The sequence below is a fragment of the Podarcis vaucheri genome (genome assembly GCF_965113315.1).
Source record: "Podarcis vaucheri genome assembly, chromosome: 10".
NCBI classification, from domain to species: Eukaryota; Metazoa; Chordata; class Lepidosauria; order Squamata; family Lacertidae; genus Podarcis; species Podarcis vaucheri.
Window position 1 is genome coordinate 38,732,711 of NC_138748.1, and position 23,652 is coordinate 38,756,362.

General features: G+C 40.9%; 1 protein-coding gene across 2 annotated transcripts in view; it reads right to left on the reverse strand.

Annotated features, from left to right (window-relative positions):
* TMCC3 (transmembrane and coiled-coil domain family 3) overlaps positions 1-23,652 on the reverse strand; it is a 104,657-nt gene that overhangs the window by 61,302 nt on the left and 19,703 nt on the right. The window contains exon 1 of one of the 2 annotated variants that reach the window (XM_082241005.1): positions 10,843-11,069. The exons of the other annotated variant lie outside the window; for it this stretch is intronic. Coding sequence (XP_082097131.1) covers positions 10,843-10,911 — 69 coding nt within the window. The 5' untranslated portion in view covers positions 10,912-11,069. Of the gene's footprint in view, positions 1-10,842; positions 11,070-23,652 lie in introns of those variants that run through there. 2 annotated transcript variants of the gene reach the window in all.

Genomic DNA, 23,652 nt, shown 5'->3' on the forward strand with positions numbered 1-23,652 from the left:
TGGGATCAGTTTCAGCTGTTGCAACCTGAGGGTGTGGATATGATGCTTGCAGCAATGAGGCAAACAATGTGCCCTCTTGGTCCATTATGGCTCATAAAATCTAGCAGGAGGCGGTTGACCGCATGGCACAAGAGTGTGTTCAGGAGAGAGTTATACCCACAACCTTGAAAGAAAGAGTGATGAGGTCTTCCCTGGATCCAAGTTTTAGAAAACTACCACCCAGTCTCTAATATTCCTTTCCTGGGCCTTTAAAGTGGTGATTCCCCGTTTGAGGATTGCCCTCCCCAGTGAAGTGTTCCGGTGCCCGTAATTATTAATTTTCAGGAGGAATTTGAAAACCTCCCCATATACCCAGGCATCCGGTGGCCAATGAATACTGTCCCTGTCAACCAGGGATCACTAGATGGAAGAATGTTTAACTGGAACTGATGTGAATGTTTTTAACGTTTATGCTTATTGTTATAATATATGCACTGTTGTACATTTAAAGTCATGAAAAGTTCACAGGTGTCCTGGGTAAGGTATACATTAACCATCCAATAGAACTCTCCCAACACCCCCTGGAGATTTATATTGCTCGGCTCACTGCATGTTTTTGCAATGGGAATTAAAGCTGTCCTCAGATATTTTGGCTGCTGTGAGTTTTGTTACTGCTTATTCATATTGCTTTACTGGTTTTAACATATACCACTCTGACCAACACTGCTCCAAGCTAGTGCTTAGTAGAACATTGTTTTTCCTCAGTGCATAGCAGAGATTGGGAACCTGTGGCCCTCCAGATGTTGGGACTACAACTCCCATCACCACAGATTATTGACCATGCTCACTGGGGCTGATGGGAGTGGGGAGTCCAATAACATATGGAAGGCCATAGGCTCTGCACCATTTATGTATAGGAAGCAGTTTGCAATGAAGGATTTCCTCTTTTTGTATACACATTCATTTATGGTCAACTTCCCCCTCCAGTCTCCCATTTATGATCTTCACTATTATACTTTCTGACTTTTCATAGAATCTCACTTTGTTGGTGTGTGCTCAGTGCAAAGAGTTCATGACTCAAGGGAGTAAGTGCATCACTTACTCCCACCAGTTCTACATGGGTAACCTAGAGAAGTTGAGAAAATCTCCAGGGTACCTAAGCATCACATCAGTTACGTTCTATTGAGTTCCCATTTCCAAGGCAACAGATGTGTTTCTTCTGAGGAGAATAAAGATCTCAGAGTGGGTAACATAATACCAGGGAAGTGGAGGCGGCAAACCCTTAGAAGATATCTTAATCTCAGATGGATCAGCTGATCTACAACTGTCTCATACATGACTGGATAAGTATTAGTTTTTAATTAGTTTTTAATTTCTTCTCCTTTGGGAGAAGAAACTCCAGTTGGAAATAGTTTCTATAAATAAACATGGAAAAAGTGAGGGCATGGGGATTGTTGTTTTTTTACGTATGAGCTGGTAGAGTTTATACAGAGGAGGACAAGCAAATGCTGTGTTTGCTTGTAGAAAGTTGCCCCATGCAAGTGCTGCATCTCATCATATACCTCTTTCAAGGTAGTGCCAGGATATGGTGACGGTTGCCATACTTCTGGAATTTCCCGGACATATCTGGAATACTGCTGTCTCTTGCAGTGTCTAGGCGGACAACCAAAAAATAACTTTTCTGTCCGGATTTTCACTGTTTGAAATATGGCAACCCTACTCTATGTGCCGACCAGCTTTAAACAAACCTACTTCTGTGGTGGAGCACAATAGAAGATTCCCATCAGAATCATTCCTATGTTCAGAACTGATTGCCATATTTATGGTTTTATAAATACAGTATAATAAGTAAATGTGAATGTATCTCTCTAGTACATAAAGCTGTGGCAAAGTTTGAGCTGGAAAGCAGGAAGTTCTGAAACAAAAACAGCTAGATAACATCAGCCATCTCATACTGAAGACACATTCACCTGGCTGCTAATTTCACTACAGCAAGCCTGGTCTGGTTTCACTGAGTCACACACAAATACAGAGTTGCCTATCCCAGCTAAATGTGCCATTCTGAGCCAATCTAAGCCAATCACCGTAGCTTGGTGTTACTTCCCTTACAATCATCACCCAATCCACTGGAAACAAAGGAGTGTTGATTTTTACTCAATGAGTTGACAAATGCAATGTACTGAAATGGGAAAAGTAGGCCACAGAATTGACACACCTTCTAGGCAGTCAGTCTGACATATCTCTGATTCATGCATCACACATTTATTCAGTTGCCACAGCCAACTATTTCTAGGGGCATTTTGCACTCATTTACACACAACACAGTTTTGTCCTTTAACCAAGTCAATACAGACAGCACACATTAAGTGGGTGATCAGGGACCACGGGCAGGTAATAAATCTAATAAATAATAATAAATAATAATAATAACAGTAGTACTAATAATGCTTCAGTGAAGGTCCATTCTAAGGGATTTTGTATTACCATTTAGGTAGAACACATCATCTTTCCTTTCTATGATGTGGCAAAACGCATAAACCAGTCCAAAACTCTGTCTTACCTACTGGCTGCAGATTGTTAAGTGACTCCATTGTCATTTGCAGATTCTTCCAGCCACCTACCTGGGAGAAAGTTTAAATGGCCCAACCGCATGACTGGGGGCTGCATGCACAGGCCTTTCCCAAAGAATTGTCATTGTGCCTGAACAGGATTCAATGGGAAAGCCCCACCTATGGAGGTGGGTTGTTTAAAAATATTGTCCCAGTCAGGGTAAGCGATGTGGTTCCCATATGGCTGTGAAAACATCTAGAGAACATTTGACTTCTGGAACAAAAACTTGATCATTTAATATAGGGTAGACATGACTTCGTCACCAGGCTGCTCAGTTTACAGTGACGGTTCCATTCATACGATAGCTGCTCCTAATTTAGAGCAAAATCAGATCAAAAGCTCATTAACTGGAAGACAAAGGAAATTTTGCTTAGCAGGGAGACAAATTAGATTTATTTTCTTTTGTATAGTTGATGGACTGTTTGCCTTACAGGAAGAGTAGGTGGTTGACTATGACATCAACCTAATGTCTGTTTCTAATTTAAAAACATGCCATGATTTGAGGGGCCTATCTATTTGCATATTTGCATAAAGCAGCATAATTGCAGAACAGGTGTTGACTGATCACCAATGCAGTCTACAGCTTAGTAATCTTAGCATATTCACCCTATAACTGGAAAAGAATGATCATAAAGAGCACATAATTGCTGCCTGGACACTATACTTTAAAAGCCCCTCTGTTCCCATTTGCAAATTACTACCTATGCGATCCTTATGTCGTACAAGGGGGCAGATGGCAAGATTCAAATATGAAGTGCCTTATGCTGAATCAAACCATTGCTCCATCAAGCTTGGAAACTGTCTACTCTACACCAACTGGTAGCCAGCCTCCAAAGTTTCAGACGGAAATCGTTCCCAGCCCTATCTGCAGACGCAAGGGATTGAACTTACAACCTTTGGCATGCAGCCTACATGCTCTACCACTGAGCTACGTGCTAGGGGAATTTTCTTCCATTCCTCTGGTGGGGTTCAAATGCCTGAAACCATGGTATGAAGTGAGTTTCTGATTCCAAAGGACAATCTATTCAACTTCCACATAGGGAGGATTTTTAGCATACATATTGACATGTGAAATGCCCACTTTTCCTACAATACCAGGACTATGAAGACACCATGTGTACACACCCCACACCCACACTCATTTCACCTAAGTGTGTGAACGAGTGCAAAACAACATCTTTTAGAAAACAACTATTCTGAATCCTGACATTTTATGCCTTCAAATAGCATGTTCTTATTAATCCTACACGTGTCAATGGGACAAGGCACTTACTCCAATGTGTTTTCTGATCATAGCTGTAATGCAGTATGTCGGCTTTTTGAGGCTCTTTCAACTTGTGCAGATAAAAGTGGGCTGGTCCTTTCTAAAGTGGGTCAGACCTGAACAAGCAGTAAGCAAGGCAAGGCATAATCTCAGTTGGAAAGAATTGTTTTCTTTGTGTTCATTAGGATGAAAGCAGCTTCTGTCCCATTTTGGACAATAGGACTTTCATAGTGGTAGGGAGATAATGGGAGAATTAACGACATTAGCCCAGAAATAGCATTCAACAGTCCGCAAAGTGGCCTACAGTAATAACTATCTTTCACAATGTTCCTGTGAGGCAAATAAGTATGTACTATTAGACTGATATAGAACCTGTTTGCTGATAAAGAAAACCTATCCAAGACCCATATTTTTAGTAGTAGCCTCTGGGGATGAATTCCCAAATAGTTAAAACGTTCAGGAGGCTGCATTGCAGGCCTGCATTCATGGTTCTTGGCCTGTGGTTGTCAGAGTGGGAGGATAATCTCCCAAAGGAAGCAAAGACTGATAGAAAAAAAAGAAGCTGGATTCTTCCTACACTGTTCCACACTCTCCGTTCCCCAGCTTCCTTTTCCCATCTGATTAAAAGAAAAAACACAGAACTAGCCAAAAGCCTTCTACAATATATCATTAACAGCTGGATGAGCTGTGTCCACTCCAGTGATTTATTGCTATACAGAGAGCTGCGAAGAAGCCATGAGCTCAGTGGTCTTGAAAACCTTGTTCTCTAAATCTAGATGTGCTCTGAGTGACTGTGGTTACCCACTAGTAATGGGAATGCCATCTGCAGTAGAAATGCTTAAAAGCAAGTTACACCTCACATTCCAGGGTGATGTCCTGCCATAAAAAAAGACTCTTGGACTTAGTGAGTCCTGTCTAAATTTGCCAAAACCTCATCCATTTCTAACCCCCTTTTTCCTTGCAGTTCCTACATATTGTGCCATCACTGACTTTTTCTTTCATAACCTACCCTGATAATCAGAACAGCAAATGTGGGAAACACAATTTTGTGAACAGGTGAAAGGAATTCAGCTCATATGTAGGAATGGGAGAGACATACCATTCAGTCCACAGTTCAAGATGAACCTAAATAATCCACACTTTCCGAAACAATATGAGAACTGCACAGCTCACCCTTCAAAATTTGCACTTCTTCAAATTTTGGAACATGGTTTCTGATTTTTGCAATGCAATTCAATGCAGCTGTACACAAATACTGTGTACAAAAATGCATACACTGAGGTAAAGTGTGTGCAAAAATACATATATTAGTGAAAACAATAGACAAAACACATTGTATCAGAGGAAAGTGATTTGCAGATTTTTTGTACTTTAGGCAGAATTGTATACAAATGTGTATATTAGACATAGCTGTCAACTTTCCCTTTCCCTTGCGAGGAATCTTATTCGGAATAAGGGAATTTCCCTTTAAAAAATGGAAAAGTTGACAGCTATGATATTAGAGGAGATATTCACCCCAAAATGCGGGTGAATTTTCATCAGGGCTTATTTCATTTTCTTTTTTAAAATCACAAACTGGTGTGGAAATGTGGAAAACTGATCTTAAGGTTGGGAAAATGGGAAACTGAATGAAACAAAAACTGATAGATTCACCCATCACTATCCATAGCTGAAAGCTCCATATCAGTGAAAGGTATTCCAAGGAACATTGCATCCCATTACTGAGACTACTGCCTTCAAACACACACACATAGAAAAGCACAGGGAGAAAAGTTCTGTCCAAGACCTTTGCCTGCTCAGTTAATTTTGTCTTTGTAGGGAGTATTTTACATAGGGGGAAATGTGATCACCCACGCAGTCTGAAGTGGTAGCCCATTCTACCACCTCTTTCTGATCAAAATAACCTACCGTAACCGATAATACAAGAAGTTCCTATAAGATAACAAACTCCATGTTGTTAAATGAGATATTTTAATTATCCAAGAAATGAAAATTGTAAGAAAACATACTTTGTAGTATGATAAAATCCTGATTATTAATATCAACAATTATAGAATCATAGAATTGTTGCATTTGAAGATACCCCAGTGGGGGGGTCAGCTAGTCCAACCCTCTACAATGAAGGAATCCTGCTGCAGCTCAAACCACCAACCTATGGTTAAGAGCCAGACACACTAACCCATTGCACCACAGACACCAATATCCATAATGATATCATGTTTACAGTTTGTTTTATTTGTATGTTAACTTTAACATTGCGTGACTCTTTCAAACGCAGAAGCTGTTTCTATGGCTGAAGCTTAAAACTAAATGTTATGCTTTCTTGCTTTCAAACCCTGTTCTTGAGCAAAAATATGTTCTCTCTGCATAGCTACAAGGCAAGAAGGAACAGGATTGTTTGCTCTGAAAATACATTCAATATGCTTTCAAAAACATTTTAAGAATGCTCTCCATTTTATCAAGTCAGATGCCTGCAGGAATATCTTCTTAATATGGATTTCAAATTAAAATACTGTACTGCTATTGAAGGATGCAGTCCATCAAACCCTGGTTCTGCAGAACTTCCATTCAGTTGAAGATTCATTTTCAAGAGACTGAAATGTGAAAAGCCATTCCTAAATATATACAGTTCTACAGGGGAAAACCCTGATGGATAGAGGACAAAAATGCACATTATAGAGAATATATCTGTTCACAGTTGATGAAAGGAACGTTGAAGTGCTATTCCAAGTCCAGAGTCTTGCATGGCCATCAATAAATTTTAAAACCATATTACAAACAAATTCAATACCGAATGGTCTTGCATCCATGTACTCTGACAGCAAGAGAGAAGCACAGGAGCACTTTAAGCGAGACATGTGAATATCTGTCATTCTTCATATTCTAGTTTTTCAGGCATCGAAGACTCTGTATGCATGCCTTCATCTATATCTCAGGGACTACCATACTAAAAGCAAAGCCTTCTCAGCAGTGTCCCTCTCTGTCTAAGGAATGCTTTCTCTAAAGAGGCCTACCTGCACCAGGAAAAACATCCTCCCATTTTAATTAACATTATTATAAACTATTATTAACACTTTTGTCTCTATTTTTGTCACAGTTGGGTTGTTTCTAGATTTTATTGAATAGTTTTAGCTTCTTTGTGACTGGGTAATTTGATTGTGGCTGCTAACATTTATGTTCTGTACTGCTTTGGGGATATATATATATATATGCTTGTTTTAAATTCCTTGTACACCACTCAGAGAACTAAATTATGGGAAGATTTATTGTTATTTTATTATTATTTATTAAATTTGTATACCTCCCTTCACTAGAAGATCCCAGAGAGGTTCAAAATAGGAAAATACAAAATGAGAAAACAAAATACCCAACAAAAACAAAAACAAACCAATAACCCCCCTTCCATAAACACGTTTTAAAATGTTCTTTTATATTAAAGCTCAATAAGAAGGATTTTTAAATGTATAGTTAAAATGCAATTGCTTTTTAAGTGCAAGAATCAATGTGCTATGAAATTTGTGGCCTACCTGTAGCTCCTCCTTGTATGTGGAACACACCATTTTAAAACAGTTATTAATATATGATTACTCTTACTGTATCGCAGTAATGTCCTGCGAATCCAACAGAGACCGAGTTGCATAAAGACATTTAAATTATAGAACTTCCCTAATGAAATGCGGAATTAATCACTATAATTGCAAGTAAATGAGTGGGAACAAATGTGTCAGAAAATAAAATTAAAAAGTGGAAAGAGATTTAAAACAAAACGTTTTGACAACAGGTGGTGTTCTGGCAATCAACATTTTTATATTTCTCCTATGACATGTAAAATGAACATTGTATTCTTTATTGAAATGGAAAGAGGGGAAATTAAACTAAATTTATAGCAATGGTAAAACTATATTATACAGAGACTGCTGGGTAGAATTACATAGTTACTAGGGTTAATTTCATTTTCTCTCAATCTCATTGGCAATAGCATCTTACCATCTGATTTCCTTCAGCTCTCCATATCCAATATTCTCCTACATAAATTATGATTTGCTATTTTTTATACAGTATAGTGAAAAGCTTTGGTTTTCTGAAACGTGTTCTTATGTCTGAAAAGGGAATTTGCACCTTTCTTTTCTGGATGAGAGATTGCGCTCTGTGGGCTTCAGATGCCCATGAACACACATGTATCTCATCATTCTATGATTCCATGTCCAAACACTAACCAATCCAGGGGCTGGAATTTACTTCAACAGTGGTGATAAGACAGTGCCCTGTGCCTTCACCTCAGAGTACCAGGCTATCTTAGAGGGGTGAGGGCACAGGGCAGGACACATACAGCTCTTCCTTTCAACACCTCACTGTCCCCCAGCACCTCCTGCCTAAGGGGGTTGCTTCACTCGGCCTCCTGGTGGTGTCAGCCCTATGCAAAGGTATCTTTAGCCTTTTCCTTGAAAGGCTATATATCCCATGAACATAACTGTGAATCCCATAATTGTGATTGACGAAAAAGGACTGTTTTCAATGATCAAATCCCACATCAGAGCATTAGTAAATTTCAAAATCAGTAAAAATATATCTATTGTTGTGGTGGTTCAATTTTTTTATATCACTTCATTATATAAAAATGTTATGAGTTGCCAGGTTGGGAGGGGAAGCTAAATCCACCTAAATGTGTTATGAATTTAGTAAAAGTTAAGACTTAATCAAGGTTTGATTAAAGTTTGCCCAACTCGGAAAACCCCTGGATTCAGTTATGCTGACAAGACAAGCCAGCTCAGCAAAGGACCAATGATGGCTCATCAAGTGAACCATCAGAGGGCAAGGAAAGGTAGGGGGCCCTTTTTTGCTGGTGCTAGTGGACAGAGGCAAAGGCCAGGTTTAGGGTTTCAACTTTGAATGACATAGGCTTGGAACTGGTTAGCAGTGAGAAGAAGGCAGGACAGAACTCCAAGTGAGCTGAACATGACAGGCTGGGAAAGAGACAGAGGATGGTTTTTTGTTGTCCTTTGAATCCAAGGAGGAGGCTTATGGAGGAGGCTGGACCCTCTTGGGATGTGAATGCTCTGAAATCCCTTCATTTAGGTTCAGGTTGTATATATGTGCAAATAAACCATATATAATAAAGACACCATAGTTTCTGCTGTGCCTTATTCCCAAAAGGAAACAGGTAAGTGACTGAAACCCCTGGAATCTCACACTGCTCACGGAGAATGGGGTGATGTGTAACAATATATGTTTATGTTGCATCCTGCTCTGGAGTTGATTTTAATGAGTTGGTTCTAAATCACCTAAGTAAATAAATATTGTAAGCCAACTCAGGCATTACAGAATTAGAAATTACATGTATAGATAATAGACTCATAGAACTGTAGAGTTGGAAGGGATCCTGAGGACCATCTAGTCCAACCCTCTGCAATACAAGAATATGCAGCCGTCCCGTATGGGGATCGAACCTGCAGCCTTGGCATCATCAGCATCACAGAAGATGTAAACAGAAAAGTAATTTGTGCATGAGATTCAACTTGGATGTGGATGAAAAGAAAATGTCACATGCAGCGCTACATAACATGCTAGTAGTACCTAAGGGAAGACAAACATTTCCTTTTGCAAACTGGTCCTTAGATGTTTCATCTAAATCAGCAGGGTTTTAGTGCTTAAGAATCCATAGACCCCATGGAACCTATTGCTCCACAAAGATGCAAAGTCACCAAAAGTATCCTTCACATTGCTACCAGAAACAAAGTACATGCAAAAGCATAGCTTACCTCCCACCTTTATTATATTCTTTCCCACATTTTCTAATCCTATGAGGTCAAACCACACGTCAATGTGGTGAGTATTCAGTACCCAGCAAAATCAAGACCCTTAATGAGAAATTATGCACAATTTGCAATGGCACTGTTTCTTTCTGGCTTTCTTGCTGTTTTACATGTTCTTTCTTTACCTCAGGGAGAGGGAGAGAATAAATTGGAGAACTTTGAAAGCTCATTAATAACAGACTACAGTAATTGCTGCACAATTTCATCTTAAGCTTTCATCTGAATATGCTATATGCTTATAGTAGTCATCCTGCTCTTGAAGTATAATTTAAAAATATGTATGCATTTCAAATACAAATCAGTAGCGTGTTTTCCTTACCTTTTAGTCATCAAGCCAAGTGTCTCATATGAAAATGTTTATAAGGTCGTTTATCTTTTTCCATAACAAACACAAACATTTCAGTTTAATCAAAAGATACAGATATTTGCACATGCTCACTTACAGTAGTTATGTAATTCAGGACACAACAAGGCATGGGATTTCCAGCCATCCTGTCCGATCACTGCAGTTATATTTTATAGACAATCACTTCATTTTAACATCTATCCATTTAACACCCCAAGGTCTCAAGAGATTATTAGGCCGTCATAAGCACTTGGTGGAACGGAGGCTTGTAAACCATGATAGTACTTTTTATGAGATAATATTCCTATTTGTAATTTGGTTTTGACTGTCTCTTCAAGTCTTTGTATAAGGTAACATACAACTGGAGCATGAAAAGACGTGAAACTGCTCTGGTGATTAATTCATAGGAATGTATTTTCCCACCTCAGGCAAACATGTATTAGTGATTTGAGTATCCTCAATTATTTCAAGGTAATATACAAATGGTTCATATATGGATATGTGCTTTTGAATCTATGATAGAGGGCACTAGATCTATAGGCCAAATATATATTTTAAAAAATTAAATTGAATATTTAAATTGTACACCCACACACAGAGAGAGAGAACCATAGAAATAACAAAAGACATTACCAAAAATCTTGTTTGGGATTTTTTTCATCCCCCTCACAAAACCACACACTCCTTTGCATTGAAACTAAACAAAACGGCAGGTTAATAAAACGCACAATTTGTTTACCAGAGACCAAATTAATGATTCTGACAGAATTTGAGAAACCTCGGTGTTCTCAAAGACATTGGACCACCATCATAATTTCTTAACTCCTTACCAGCAGATCTGCACAAGTCTTCTGCTTAAATTGCAAGCCTTCATCTGAATCCCCATCTGGGTCTGCCATTTAGTTGGTCAAAAAGAATTATTTCAGGGTCCTGGGTTTTCCTTCACAAGGCAGCCTGCACACCAGCTTGTGCCATGACTTGTACTAGCACTAGTACCTACAACAAACAGCACAAAACGGCAGGTAATACCAGTTGAAACCTGTAACACAAAAACAAAGTCTGCTTTCCTAAGGAGGCAAAGTTCATGGATGGCATTTGCAGTTGATGGCCAGATAGGCTGAGTTGCTGCAAGTGACTGCGATACCAATTAAATTCAAACCAGTCATGTGACTTCCAGACAGCATGTAACTATGTAATACAAAGGTGTGGCAACCACTAGACCAGCCCTGAATCATGCTGATTATAGAACCAGGACGAACATAAAAGACTTGACTTAATAAAGGGGAGAACACATATAAGTAGACTGCTTCCTTTCTACAGTAAGGGCTGATTCAACTAGGCTTCTCAGAAAGTATTTACCTGTTCTTCTGGGGGTGCTCTCAAGCTTCCCAGGAAAATATATTATCTAGGTAAGAAGAGGTGGAACCACATTCATTTGTTAAAATATACAAACAAGCCCAGAGGACTTTGGCCATTACAGCACAGATAGCAATCTTAAAATAGCTCTGGCAGTGTGCCAGATTACCAATTTATAATCCTCTCCTAGGAGCTTCTACATTCTCAGATATTGTTCCAAACTCTTGTTCAGAGGTGAGGAACAAAATAAACCCCAGCCCCTGACACCCATCTCTTTCTACCCCTCTTGCTCATGTAGGGGCAAACCTCCAGTGTCTACTTACACCAGGTTGCTCCACACTCTATTTACATAAATTAAGGGGAAAGGTTTCTCACCCCTTTGCTATTTTCTCCCCCTTAGCTCTCTTACAAAATAGTATTATAATAATCAGCTTTTATCACCAGAAACTTCCTTGGATCTGCTGCTTGGAACAACAACAGTATCAAAACAGAATTCACCCTCATGGTAGGCAAAACAAGGGCTTCTAATTCACCGCTCAATTTTGTGGTGTACTGTACAAGTCTAAATTCCTATCTGCCTGTATACAAGAATGATTTTGGGAGGAGCCCTATTCTTGTAGGTGTATGAGAATGGTCAAACATCTGGTAACACAGTTTCCTAGATACCACTAAGAGGTGTACGCATGACTCTTCTGCAACATTAGCCTTCAAATTGCCAGACTGGTGCCTACACTTTGCTACACTAACAAACTGATACCTATTAGAAGCAGACATCATTCATCACGGCTGCAGTGCTTCTTTCAACATGTTGGAACATTTGTTAGTAAGACAGGGTAGCAAATGGGTTGACCTTATGCCGTCTCACAGATTACAGAGAGAGGCAATCAAAGGAAAAAAAAGTTGTCAAGTACAATTGTGGCTCACAGAAACACTGGACCAAATCAGCACACATACTGCATAGACAGACTCATAGCATCATATAATTGCAGAGTTGGAAGAGATCCTGCGGGTCATCAAGTCTAACACTCTGCAATGAGGAACCTCAATTAAAGGCACCCAACAAAGGCCCGTGCAGAGCTCATATGAGGCCCAGGAAGGGAGTCTTGTTAGCAAGACAAGAACAGGCCTTCTCTGCAGTGACTCTCCATCTGTGGAATGGTCTCCCCAGGGAAGTTCACCTGGTGCCTTCATTATGCACCTTTAGGGGCCAATGCAAAAATATTCCTTTTTAACCAGGCCTTTGGTTGATTTTATTGACACCCTATGCCCTTTTAAAATGTGTTTATTTTTCTTGTGGGGGTTATTGGGTTGCTTTTATTTTGATTATGTATTTTGTGGTTTTATATTTTGATTTTATTCTGTGAACCACCCTGAGGCCTCCGGGTATAGGGTGGTATATAAATTCTAATAATGATGATGATGTTATAAATTCAAACAAAAAAGCAGCTAATATATACTGCAACACTGTACTGCTGCAAGCCCAATTTCTTTCATATGTATTACTCATTGGCAGTACAGTGGTACCTCGCAAGACGAATGCCTCGCAAGACAAAAAACTCGCTAGACGAAAGGTTTTTCCGTTTTCGAGTTGCCTCGCAAGACGAATTTCCCTATGGGCTTGCTTCGCAAGACGAAAATGTCTCGCGACTTTGATTCCTTTTTCTTAAAACCGTTAAAACAAAGGGTGCTTAGCTTGAACAGCTGCAGTTGCGACTTGACTTCGAGGAGCAACTGTTAGCACGTGGTTTTGTAGCCTTTTCTCAGACTTTGCTCACTTTTGAAGCTTTTCCAAAACTTTTCCAGAACTTCTCTTGCATCCATTTGGTAAGTTAAACTTTTAAAACTTTTTTGGGGGGGTTTGGATTTTGGGTTGGGGTGTTTGGGATTCAAGGACTTGGTGTTGTGGGGGGGTTTGCTATAATCTGGGAGCTTGTGGGGCTTTTTTGGGAATTTTTATGATTTTCTGTGACCATTGGGCCAGGTGGTTTTTTTTCAATTTTTTTCCCTGAGTTTGAATTTCTGAGTGCTGGCTGGCTGGGGGAACAGTTGGAGAGGTTTCTGCAGGAATCTGGGAGCTTGTGGGGCTTTTTTGGGAATTTTTATGATTTTCTGTGACCATTGGGCCAGGTGGTTTTTTTTCAAAAAATTTTTCCTGAGTTTGAATTTCTGAGTGCTGGCTGGCTGGGGGAACAGTTGGAGAGGTTTCTGCAGGAATCTGGGACCATTGAGCCATGTTGTTATTTTTTTTAAAAAAAATTTTGTCTGGGTGGGGGAACAGTTGGGGAGGGGTTTGCAGCAGTTGGGGAGGGGCTGGGGGAGCAGTTGGGGAGGGGTTTGCAATTTCTGTGTGGTGGGTGGGTGGGTGTCTGTGGGAACAGTTGAGGCTTTTGAAGGCATTGGTGATTTTTGAAGCTTTTCCAAAACTTATTTTGCAGCCATTTGAGGTTTCTGAAGACTTCGGTGATTGATTGTTGAAGCTTTTCCAGAACTTCTCTTGCATCCATTTGGTAAGTTAAACTTTTAAAATTTGGGGGGGGGTTGGATTTTGGATTTTGGGTTGGGGTTTTTGGGATTCAAGGACTTGGTTCTGGGTTTTAATTTCTGTGTGGTGGGTGGCTGGGTGCTTTTGAATTTTTTGGATTTGAAGCACATCACTGATTTTTTTTTTCTTTTTCTGAGTTTACGAAGGTAAGAGCTGTGCTGCCATGGGACCCAAGAAGACTGCTGCTGCGGTGGCCGGCGAGAGGAAGAAGGAGAAGGTGACGCTGGAAATGAAGAAGGAGATCATCCGGAAGCACGACGGCGGAATGCGTGTGACGGACATCGCCAGGGAGTACAGGAGGAATCCATCAACCATCGGGACCATCCTGAAGATGAGGGAGAAGATCCTGGCGACTGATGCAGCCAAGGGAGTCACCAGGATCGTGAAGAACCGCCCAGCTGTTCTGGAGGAGGTCGAGAAGTTGCTGCTCATCTGGATAGAAGAGAAGCAGCGTGCAGGGGACACAGTGTCTGAGGCCGTCATTTGTGAGAAGGCCAAGGCCTTGCACGCTGACCTCATCCGGGAACAGCCAGGAACCTCAGGCGAGCCAGAAGTCTTCAAGGCAAGCAGAGGTTGGTTTGAACAGTTCAAGACAAGATCTGGCATCCACAGCATGGTCGTGCATGGAGAGGCTGCCAGTTCTGATGTTCCTGCGGCTGAAGATTTTGCAGCGGAGTTCCTGGAGGTTGTGAAGACGGAGGGCTACGTTCCACAGCAGGTCTTCAACTGCGACGAGACCGGGCTGTTTTGGAAGAGGATGCCCAAAAGGACTTTCATCACACAGGAGGAGGCCAAGTTGCCTGGCCACAAGCCCATGAAGGACCGTCTGACCCTGCTCTTCTGTGCCAAGGCAAGCGGCGACCTGAAGATCAAGCCCCTGCTGGTGTACCACTCGGAGAACCCACGGGCCTTCAAGAGACACAAGATCAACAAGGAGCGGCTGAGTGTCATGTGGCAATCCAACAGCAAGGCTTGGGTCACACGTGTGCTGCTTGTGGACTGGGTCAATCTTGCTTTTGGCCCTGCTGTCAAGCAGTACCTGCTGGACAACGACCTGCCGCTGAAGGCTTTGCTTCTGATGGACAATGCTCCTGCCCATCCTAAAGGCCTTGAGGTGGACTTGTTGGAGGAGTTCAGCTTCATCAACATCATGTTCCTGCCGCCTAACACCACGCCACTGCTCCAGCCGATGGATCAGCAGGTCATCGCCAATTTCAAAAAACTCTACACCAAGGAGCTTTTCAGGCGATGCTTCGAGGTGACTGACTGCACCACCATCACCCTGCGGGAATTCTGGAAGGACCACTTCAACATCGTCACCTGCTTGAAGATGATCACCACGGCCTGGAACGGGATCAGCCAGAGAAATTTGAATTGCGCTTGGTGCAGCCTGTGGCCGGACTGTGTGGCACCAAGTGACTCTGATGCACCATAGTCAACAGTGGTGCAGGACATTGTTGCCTTGGGGAGGACCATGGGCCTGGAGGTCACGGAGGAGGACGTCTGCGAGCTGGTGGAGGAGCACGACGACGAGCTGACCACTGTGGAGCTGGTCGAACTGCAGGCAGAGGCTGCGCAGGAGCAGGCCTCACTGGAAGAGGAGGAAGCAACTGAGGAACGGCTGTCCTCCGAAAAACTGAGGGACATTTGCCTGAAGTGGAAGGAGGTGCAGACTTTTGCAGAGCAGCACCACCCTGAGAAGCACGTGGCACATGACGTTGGGAACATTTTTGATACGAGGGTCATGTCGCCTTTCAGGGAGGTGCTGAAAAGGCGGATGAAGCAGCAGACTATGGACAGGTTCTTGAGCAAGAAGCAAAGAGTGGAAGAGGAGCCTTCTTCGAGTGGTCCCCCAGAGTCTTAGAAAATGTACTGTACACTTTGTTGATTTTTAAATGTTTTTCTGTCATGTTTATAAAGTTAATTTATTTTCCCTTCAATTTTTGAACTGCTCTTTACAGTATGTGTGACTTTAAAGAGCAGTTAATAAACTGTTGTTGTACCAAATTTGGCTTTGTTTGGACTTTTTTTGACCATAGGAACGCATTAATTGATTTTCAATGCATTCCTATGGGATTTTGTGATTCGCAAGACGAAAAATTCGCTAGACGACAAAACTTGCGGAACGAATTAATTTCGTCTTGCGGGGCACCACTGTACAGGAGTTCTAGAAAATACATATAATCCACTTTCATCCTCACTGACAACTAGCCTCCATTTTTATCTATGGATTACCAAAATCACCAACAGGCTTTAACATCTTTTCCTGGCAAGATAAATACTTGTAGAAGTATTCCAAAACTAAAGGTAATCTGTTCATATCTTGAAGCAGTTATTTAGGACTGGATTCTCTCTTCTTTTGTTACAGAAAAAGAAGCTGCAGGAGAAAATATATCTAGGAAAACCAGTGTGAAATATATTTCTGCTTTGACTTTTCTGACAGCTTCATTGTTTAAGAAGGCAAGGAGCCTATGTTTTAGCAAATAATTGTATCATACTCCAAAGCCCTGAAACTGTTGGTGTTTTTTTAGTGGTATTCTTTTCCCATGCTTTCTTCTCCAATATATTTATAATTCAGATTCCTGCAGTAGAAAAGCAGGGATTAATTGTCAGAGCTAGAGGCAGAGGAGGATGATACTCAAGGGAGCACTGACCAATTCCTTTTTCACTTTTTCTCTCATCCGTCTTGCTTTTCCCTGTCCACTGAAAATTGAAAGGAATCTGATGAGGGACTCAAGGCAATGGCAAAGGGCCAAACATTGCTTACAAGACAGCTGCTTGTTATGTCTTGACGTTTTGACACTGTGCTCAAATATTGCTTTCAAAAAGTCAGGGCTTGGAAATGTGAACATGGTTAGTAGCCTCACTTCTGGCCAAGACAGCATCAGCACATGACTATTCAACAAATCGTTCCCCCAGCACGCTAATAAAATTCATTTTAAAAAAGCTTTAAAGAAGAAGAAGAAGAAGAAGAGTTTGGATTTGATATCCCGCCTTTCACTCCCCTTCAGGAGTCTCAAAGCGGCTAACAATCTCCTTTCCCTTCCTCCCCCACAACAAACACTCTGTGAGGTGAGTGGGGCTGAGAGACTTCACAGAAGTGTGACTGGCCCAAGGTCACCCAGCAGCTGCATGTGGAGGAGCGGAGACGCGAACCCGGTTACCCAGATTACGTGACTACCGCTCTTAACCACTACACCACACTTATTAAATAGGGGGAGGGGTAACTATAAGACTTAAGTTTAAAAGCCAAACAAATAAATTATTTATTAAAACTTATACAAAATATCGTAATATATTTGCAGGTTAGATTTTTAAATGACATTTTCTGTAAACCTACCTAGATATTTTTCCTAGTCTAAGCCAATAGCCAAAAACTCTTATCTTTTCCTCCCCAGCCAACTCACAGGTTTATACTGTCTTCTGTCTAGGCAGGAACTTACTGCTTCTTGTGAACAACTGCCAACAGCTGACCATTTGACTCCTACTATTCTGGAGGGCTGCTGCTGGAGTCTTGTTCTCCCTGTAGACTTCCTCAGTTTCAGCCTTCTGTTATTTCAGCTTCCTGATCTTCTTCTTTGGACAGCCACTGCCTGCTGCTGCTAGGACCTCTCAGTTCTACTCTGGCTTCTGCTTCTTCAACCGGCAAATGCTGCTGCTTCAGCTCCCAGATGCAGACTCTCACATGAGTCCTTCACATGTTCTGCCACTCAGACTTCCTTTTTATTTTATACAGTCAGAACCCTTTTACCTATCAAAAGATTTCATTGGTTTTTAATCAAGGACTATTATCCCATTTAAGGTGGTCTCTAATGCAAACTGGCATAACAAAAAAACCTGACAAGGCACATAGTCAGCCTTTGTAGCAACATAGCTGTCCTTAGCAGTCTGTGACACCTATGTATTATAAATCCCAGGCCTCCATTAGAAATGAATTGCAAATATTCCCTGTGGGAAACTGGCATGCACAGCAAATGCAGAATTGAACCCTGCCCATCAGCCGATGTCACACACTCAGTGCTTTTGGGGGGAAAGACCTTGTAGGCCAAATTAGAAATCTTGGTGGGCCAAGACTGGCTTACAGGCCAGAGATTGCCCACCCCTGCGCTATACAAATAATACACAGCATCATCGTAACACCTTCAGTTCAGGATAGAAGATACGATGAAATAAAAACTCCCCACATTATCGATCACCACACAGGCATTCAACTTAGCACCTCTACAGTTATACAATACTAACATTGAGATCATTATTTTATCTTCTTCCTCTTCTTGAAGTTATAAGTTGCGCTATGAGCAATATCAAATCCCAGAATAGAGACAAAATCAGAGGAACACAATGGCAATGCTGTAATACTTGTTCTGACAGGCAACTGCAATACTGTGTGGGTTATAACTAAGAACCAAAAGCAGATTTGTCGAGTTTACAGTAACAAGATGTACTTGTCAGGATCAAATGCGCTGTGTGACACCATGCCATCTTAGATAAGCTATCTTGATCAAGATAGCAGCATCCTGGAGCAAAGACACATTGACTTGAAGAGGACACATCTTGCTGATTAAATAAAAAAAAATGTGCTTAGGATCACAGCCAAAGTGCACATCTTTAAGTTGTTAGTTAAAAACATACTGTTTCATCAGTTGTTATTAAAGCTTGTCAAGCAGCATTCAGACCAAGGTTTGATTCTGGTTTCTTCAGCTTATCTGCACATTAGGTTAGCCAGTGACACAACGCGTGTAGCTTACATCAGAAGGCAAAGGTTTCTTGTTATAATGCTCCTTATTCAGAGCATTCCCATCACTGATTTGGGAAGTGAAGGACATGCAATGATAACCACATTTCATATCTACCCTGTTGTTCCATATGAAATACTGTGTTTGGATTAGTTTTTCCCTATACTGTACCAGCTTTGATCCAAATTGAGAAAAAGAACCATCTGCAGTAGCTGTGTATTAACTTGGTAATGTAGACAGCCTGAGACACACTGAAAGACCGAATTGACAATTCACAATGAAATCTAAAAGGTAGGCATAATGCTTATCACAGAGCAGCTATCTACATATCGTCACATGGCATCAGTTCTGTTTTTTTTAAAATGCCATTCTTCCTGGAGATAATCTCAACCATACTATTTAATGTGGCAATGGAATAAAAAGCATATATTTTAGGTGCACTGTTAATGAACTACAGACATTTAGTAAATGCAAATTACCTGGGAAGTTGATCAAAATCGTATACACACTATACTTTAAAGCACCTTTGAAACCCATCCTTTCCCTCTATGAATTTTGGGCATTGTAGCTTACCCCTCACAAAGTTAACCCTTAATAAAATACAGTGCCCAGAATTCTTTGGGGAAAATAATGTGCTTTGAATCTGCTTTAAATGCATAGTACAGAGTGCTTTGAATAAAGAGATACCACTTTTTCCAAGTTCCAAGTTTTTCCAAGTTCCAAGCCCGCTATTTTAGCTTACATGTACGGTAATTTCGCCAGTAAATGCTTTAATCCATCCACTGAACAGCCACTGTGGGAGTTTGCTCTACAGAAGCACAATATCCACAGGTATATAATCCATTTGTCTGAAGCCCCAACCGTCAGTTAATACAAATAGCTCAGCAGGTGCTGGAAGAGCCAATGCAAAGAAAACTGTTACACTGACAACAAAGATATTCCTCAAACAGCAGTAAAATCACTTGGAATTTGCAGATGTTAGTACCACACTGATACACCTTGAATTTTTGAAATGAACACCACTCTGTTTAGATCTTGGCTCCTTTTCCCTGAATAATGCCCTTGAAATATGCCTTACAAAATTATTAACTTGTCATGTCTACCACAATTATTAAGATATTAAAATCCGGAGCTCTAATGCATAATCATGGGACATTTTATAGAGGTGCAAACTACTTTGAGTGCACCATACAGATAGCCTTCACAACATTGTGAAGTCAGTGATGCTGGGAATGGTTGTCCAGTTGGAGGCCCACTGGTTCCACATTTGAGTCCTGAAGCAAAGCTCTAGATCTTAAGAACCACTAGGATACTCCAGTTTGGCCTGTGAAAGGGTAGACTAGGGCACCTTGTTGCAAGTGGATTTACTCACTGTCACTGATTAAGTACTACAGCCTTGCTAAGTCAAGCAGCAGGCTAAAAACCTTCTCACAAGTATATTTGCTTGCAAAACAACGCATCAGCCTGCTATTTCAAGTGACAAGCTGAACCATGTGCTTTGAAAAGTCTGTCCTGACATCAAAGAATACTGCAGGAAAAGACGGCAGCATGCAACTGAACTTATGTTTGCCTCTCCCACTCTCTGCTAGGAGAAAACCATGGTATTGCTGGTTCAGCTGTCTTCCTGTATAATGTTATGTTGTGGTTCTACAATACTGCATTTGAGGACCTAGTTGACTGGATTATTTGCATGGTAGCCAACTTAAAAGAAGAATAAAGAATTGAAGTTTTATTTGTGCTGTGAAGCCTAACAGTCTTATTATAATAACATATTATCTAATTAGAAGAAATGTGGTTTCTCTTCCAAAGGCAAATGAGATAGTTTACATATATTAGCCACAAGACACTTTATCTTCACACTTTACAGGTTAATCACTTGTTGGCCTTGGGTTCAACACAGTAAAAACAAACAAAAGATAACCACTTTGTTAAGAAAGGCAAATTGAGTCAGTTCTTGAGAATACTGTAGTCTTTCTAAAGCCTTCCTGGCATAGCAAGAGTAATCTTAAGCACTTCATAATTAGAAGCATATATTAGCCAGTGCACAGAAAGAAAACCCTTTATTGCTCTCAGGTAATTGCTATAATCCGAATCCACATTACAGTTGTTGTAGCTTACACAAAGATCATCTGTGGGTGATCTCAAATTGTTTTGGATGTATTAATAGATTTTCATCAGAGGGGGTTCTTTTTTTGTACAGGAATGTGAATCAATGTTTCAGTAGCCAGGTGATAATAGTGCAGGGAGCTTAGCAATGAAGAACAATATGTACAAAATTGGGCATGTGGGAACTATTAAAACCCATCAGTTTGTACAAATGCATTTGTATGAAAATCATAGTGTTCCCAGCTGGAGGCATATTTCGGAGTACCCTGAAACGGTTGCAAAACTCATAACTGGCAATCTTAAATGCAGACAGCATATCTGAAGCTTAATACAACAGCCCACCAAAAAAGAACTACTGGATATATTTCAGTCTTGTTGGTCCCAGAGAAGCTGAATATTTTGTATCTTACAGGATCTGAAACGCAGGAAACTATTTTCCTGCTGGACACCCATGGCAATGAGACAGGATTTTAACTTTCTTCTGTTACTGTATTGTCTATTCCACTGCCCCATAACGATAAGTGAACAAACATAATAATAAAAATAAATTAAGTTCTTCCCCTCTCTAACCACTAGAAATCTACCAGCTCATTTCCTCTTCCATCTGCAGCCTCCCAAGCCTGAGCAACATGACAGAATTTCTCCACTGTAACATGGAGTATTGCAAAAATACACTGAACACCTCCTTCTACCAATATTCTGCACAGAAATTGGAAGAAATAATACGTTTCAAGTTTATGAATTAATGTTGGGAACTATTTGTTTACTCAAGTCCCTATTCTCAACAAGTATTGCTGTCAGAACATCACCATTAAGACATGAAGAGGTCAGTTTAAAAATATTTACACCCATAAGTTTCAAAGTTCCTAATTACAATCCTGTAATATTCTTTCTTTTTTACATTTATATACCTCCCACACTCTCAAAGGAGCCCAGGGCAGCAAGCAAGAAGTGATAAAACAATATAAACATCTTAAAAACAATTCAATTACAGATACAGACTGGGAAAGATATCTTAAAAGACATGCTGAAAAAGAAAGGTCTTCAGTGGGTGCTAAAAAGACAACAGAGATAGCGCCTATCTAATATCCAAGGGGAGGGAATTCCAAAGGGTAGGTGCTACAACACTCAAGTCCCCAATTTGTACATGGTGCAGAAGAGACCTCTTGATAAGACTGTAATTGCAAGAATTCCTCACCAGTGCTGGATTTAAGTCAGTGCAGGCAGTTCCCCCACACAAGGGCACCAAGCCGAGGGGGGGCAAAACTGAGAAGATCCATTTGAGGTTGCCAAATTTTGGGCTTGTGCAAGGCGTCATATTGTGAAAGATTACCAAAGGCTGCCACCCCTGTCCTCACTTGCAGAGCACATTCGGTATATAAGGTGTGAGGTGATCTTTCAGGTATCCTGGTCCAAGCTGTCCATAGCTTTATACACAAAAACAATTACCTTGAACTTACGCCAGTTGCTCATTGGAAGCCTGTGCAATTCTTTGACAGCAGGGTAATGCTTTGGTGATATCCTGCCCCAAGTGAACAGTCAAGCCACTGCATTTTGCACCAGTTGTAGCTTCCAGACCAATCTCAAGGACAGCGCCACATAGAGCACATTGCACTACTCCAGCCTGGAGGCTACCAGAACATAGACAACAGAGGTCAGGCTATCCCAGTCCAGAACAATTTCAGCTGTCTTACCTGCAGAAATTGGTAGAAGGCACCCTTAGCCATTGGGGTCACCTAGACCTCTAGCAACAAAGATGAATCAAGGATCACCCCCGACTACAAACCTGCTCTTTTAGGGGGAGTTCGACCTCATCCAAAGCAAGCAACCACCCACAGTGCCTCCATCTTGCCAGGATTCAGTCAGTTTATTGGCCCTCATCCAGCCCAGACACCGGTTCATAGAACTGCTTTATCTAGCAAGCACTATTCAAGTATTATTGTATCAATGCCACACTTTCAGGATGCTCAGTTATTCATGAGCATGCTGAAATTTTGTTGGTGCAAGGCTTTATTAATAGCCTTGTTCCACTGTAAATCCCTAGAGTACTTTTAATATCAGGAATTATAAGAAAAGTAACAGAGAACTAATGGAAAGGACCTGCCTACTCTCAGTTCTCTCTGCCGGTAGAACATATTGAATGATATGTTCTAATGAGAATTCCTACTCTGATGCTAAAAATGAACCACCGGTGGAGGCACAAAGCTCTGCATGCAGATTTCAAAACTTTAATTTTATAAGCTCTGCACTCAGCTCAACGCTACACTTCCTCAGGTGGGATAATAAAATGTTAATGTGTAAGGAAGTACAAACTCAACAAGCAATTAAAGCTCAAGCTAACTACAGAGTCCCTTTCTTTTGCTTTTTTTATTTGAGCCGTTTGATTTAGCAAGTTCAATCACTGCAGTAAAAGGACTATTTAAAGGGAGGGGTGAATTAATAATTTCTTATAAACTGTAACAAACTTATGTTTGCATGCATCTCACAACTTTCAGGCACATTTGCTGAAATATTAGATAATGACCAGCATGGCCAATGGTCAGGGATTATGAAAACTGTAGTTTAGCAAATTAAGTAAGGGATTAAGGGAACTGTAGTTTAGCCACAAGCTTCCTGCCCCTGAGTTAGAACAAGTTCTTTCTGTACCCGATGGCTATGAACGGATGGCCACCTGGCCTCACTATGTACACGTGCTTTAGCTTCTGTCACAAAAGCAGTGGTTGTGCCTGCAGCATAGCATGGAGAATGTTAAGCAAGACAAGACTGCTTACAGTGGCATTAAAAATGGCCACAGCTTTTATTGACCAGAATGCTAGCAGAGTTTGGTGTAGCATAAGCTGAGGATCCAGTCACAGGACAATCTTACTACAAACTAGTACCGTGGCCCAGCCTGCATGCCA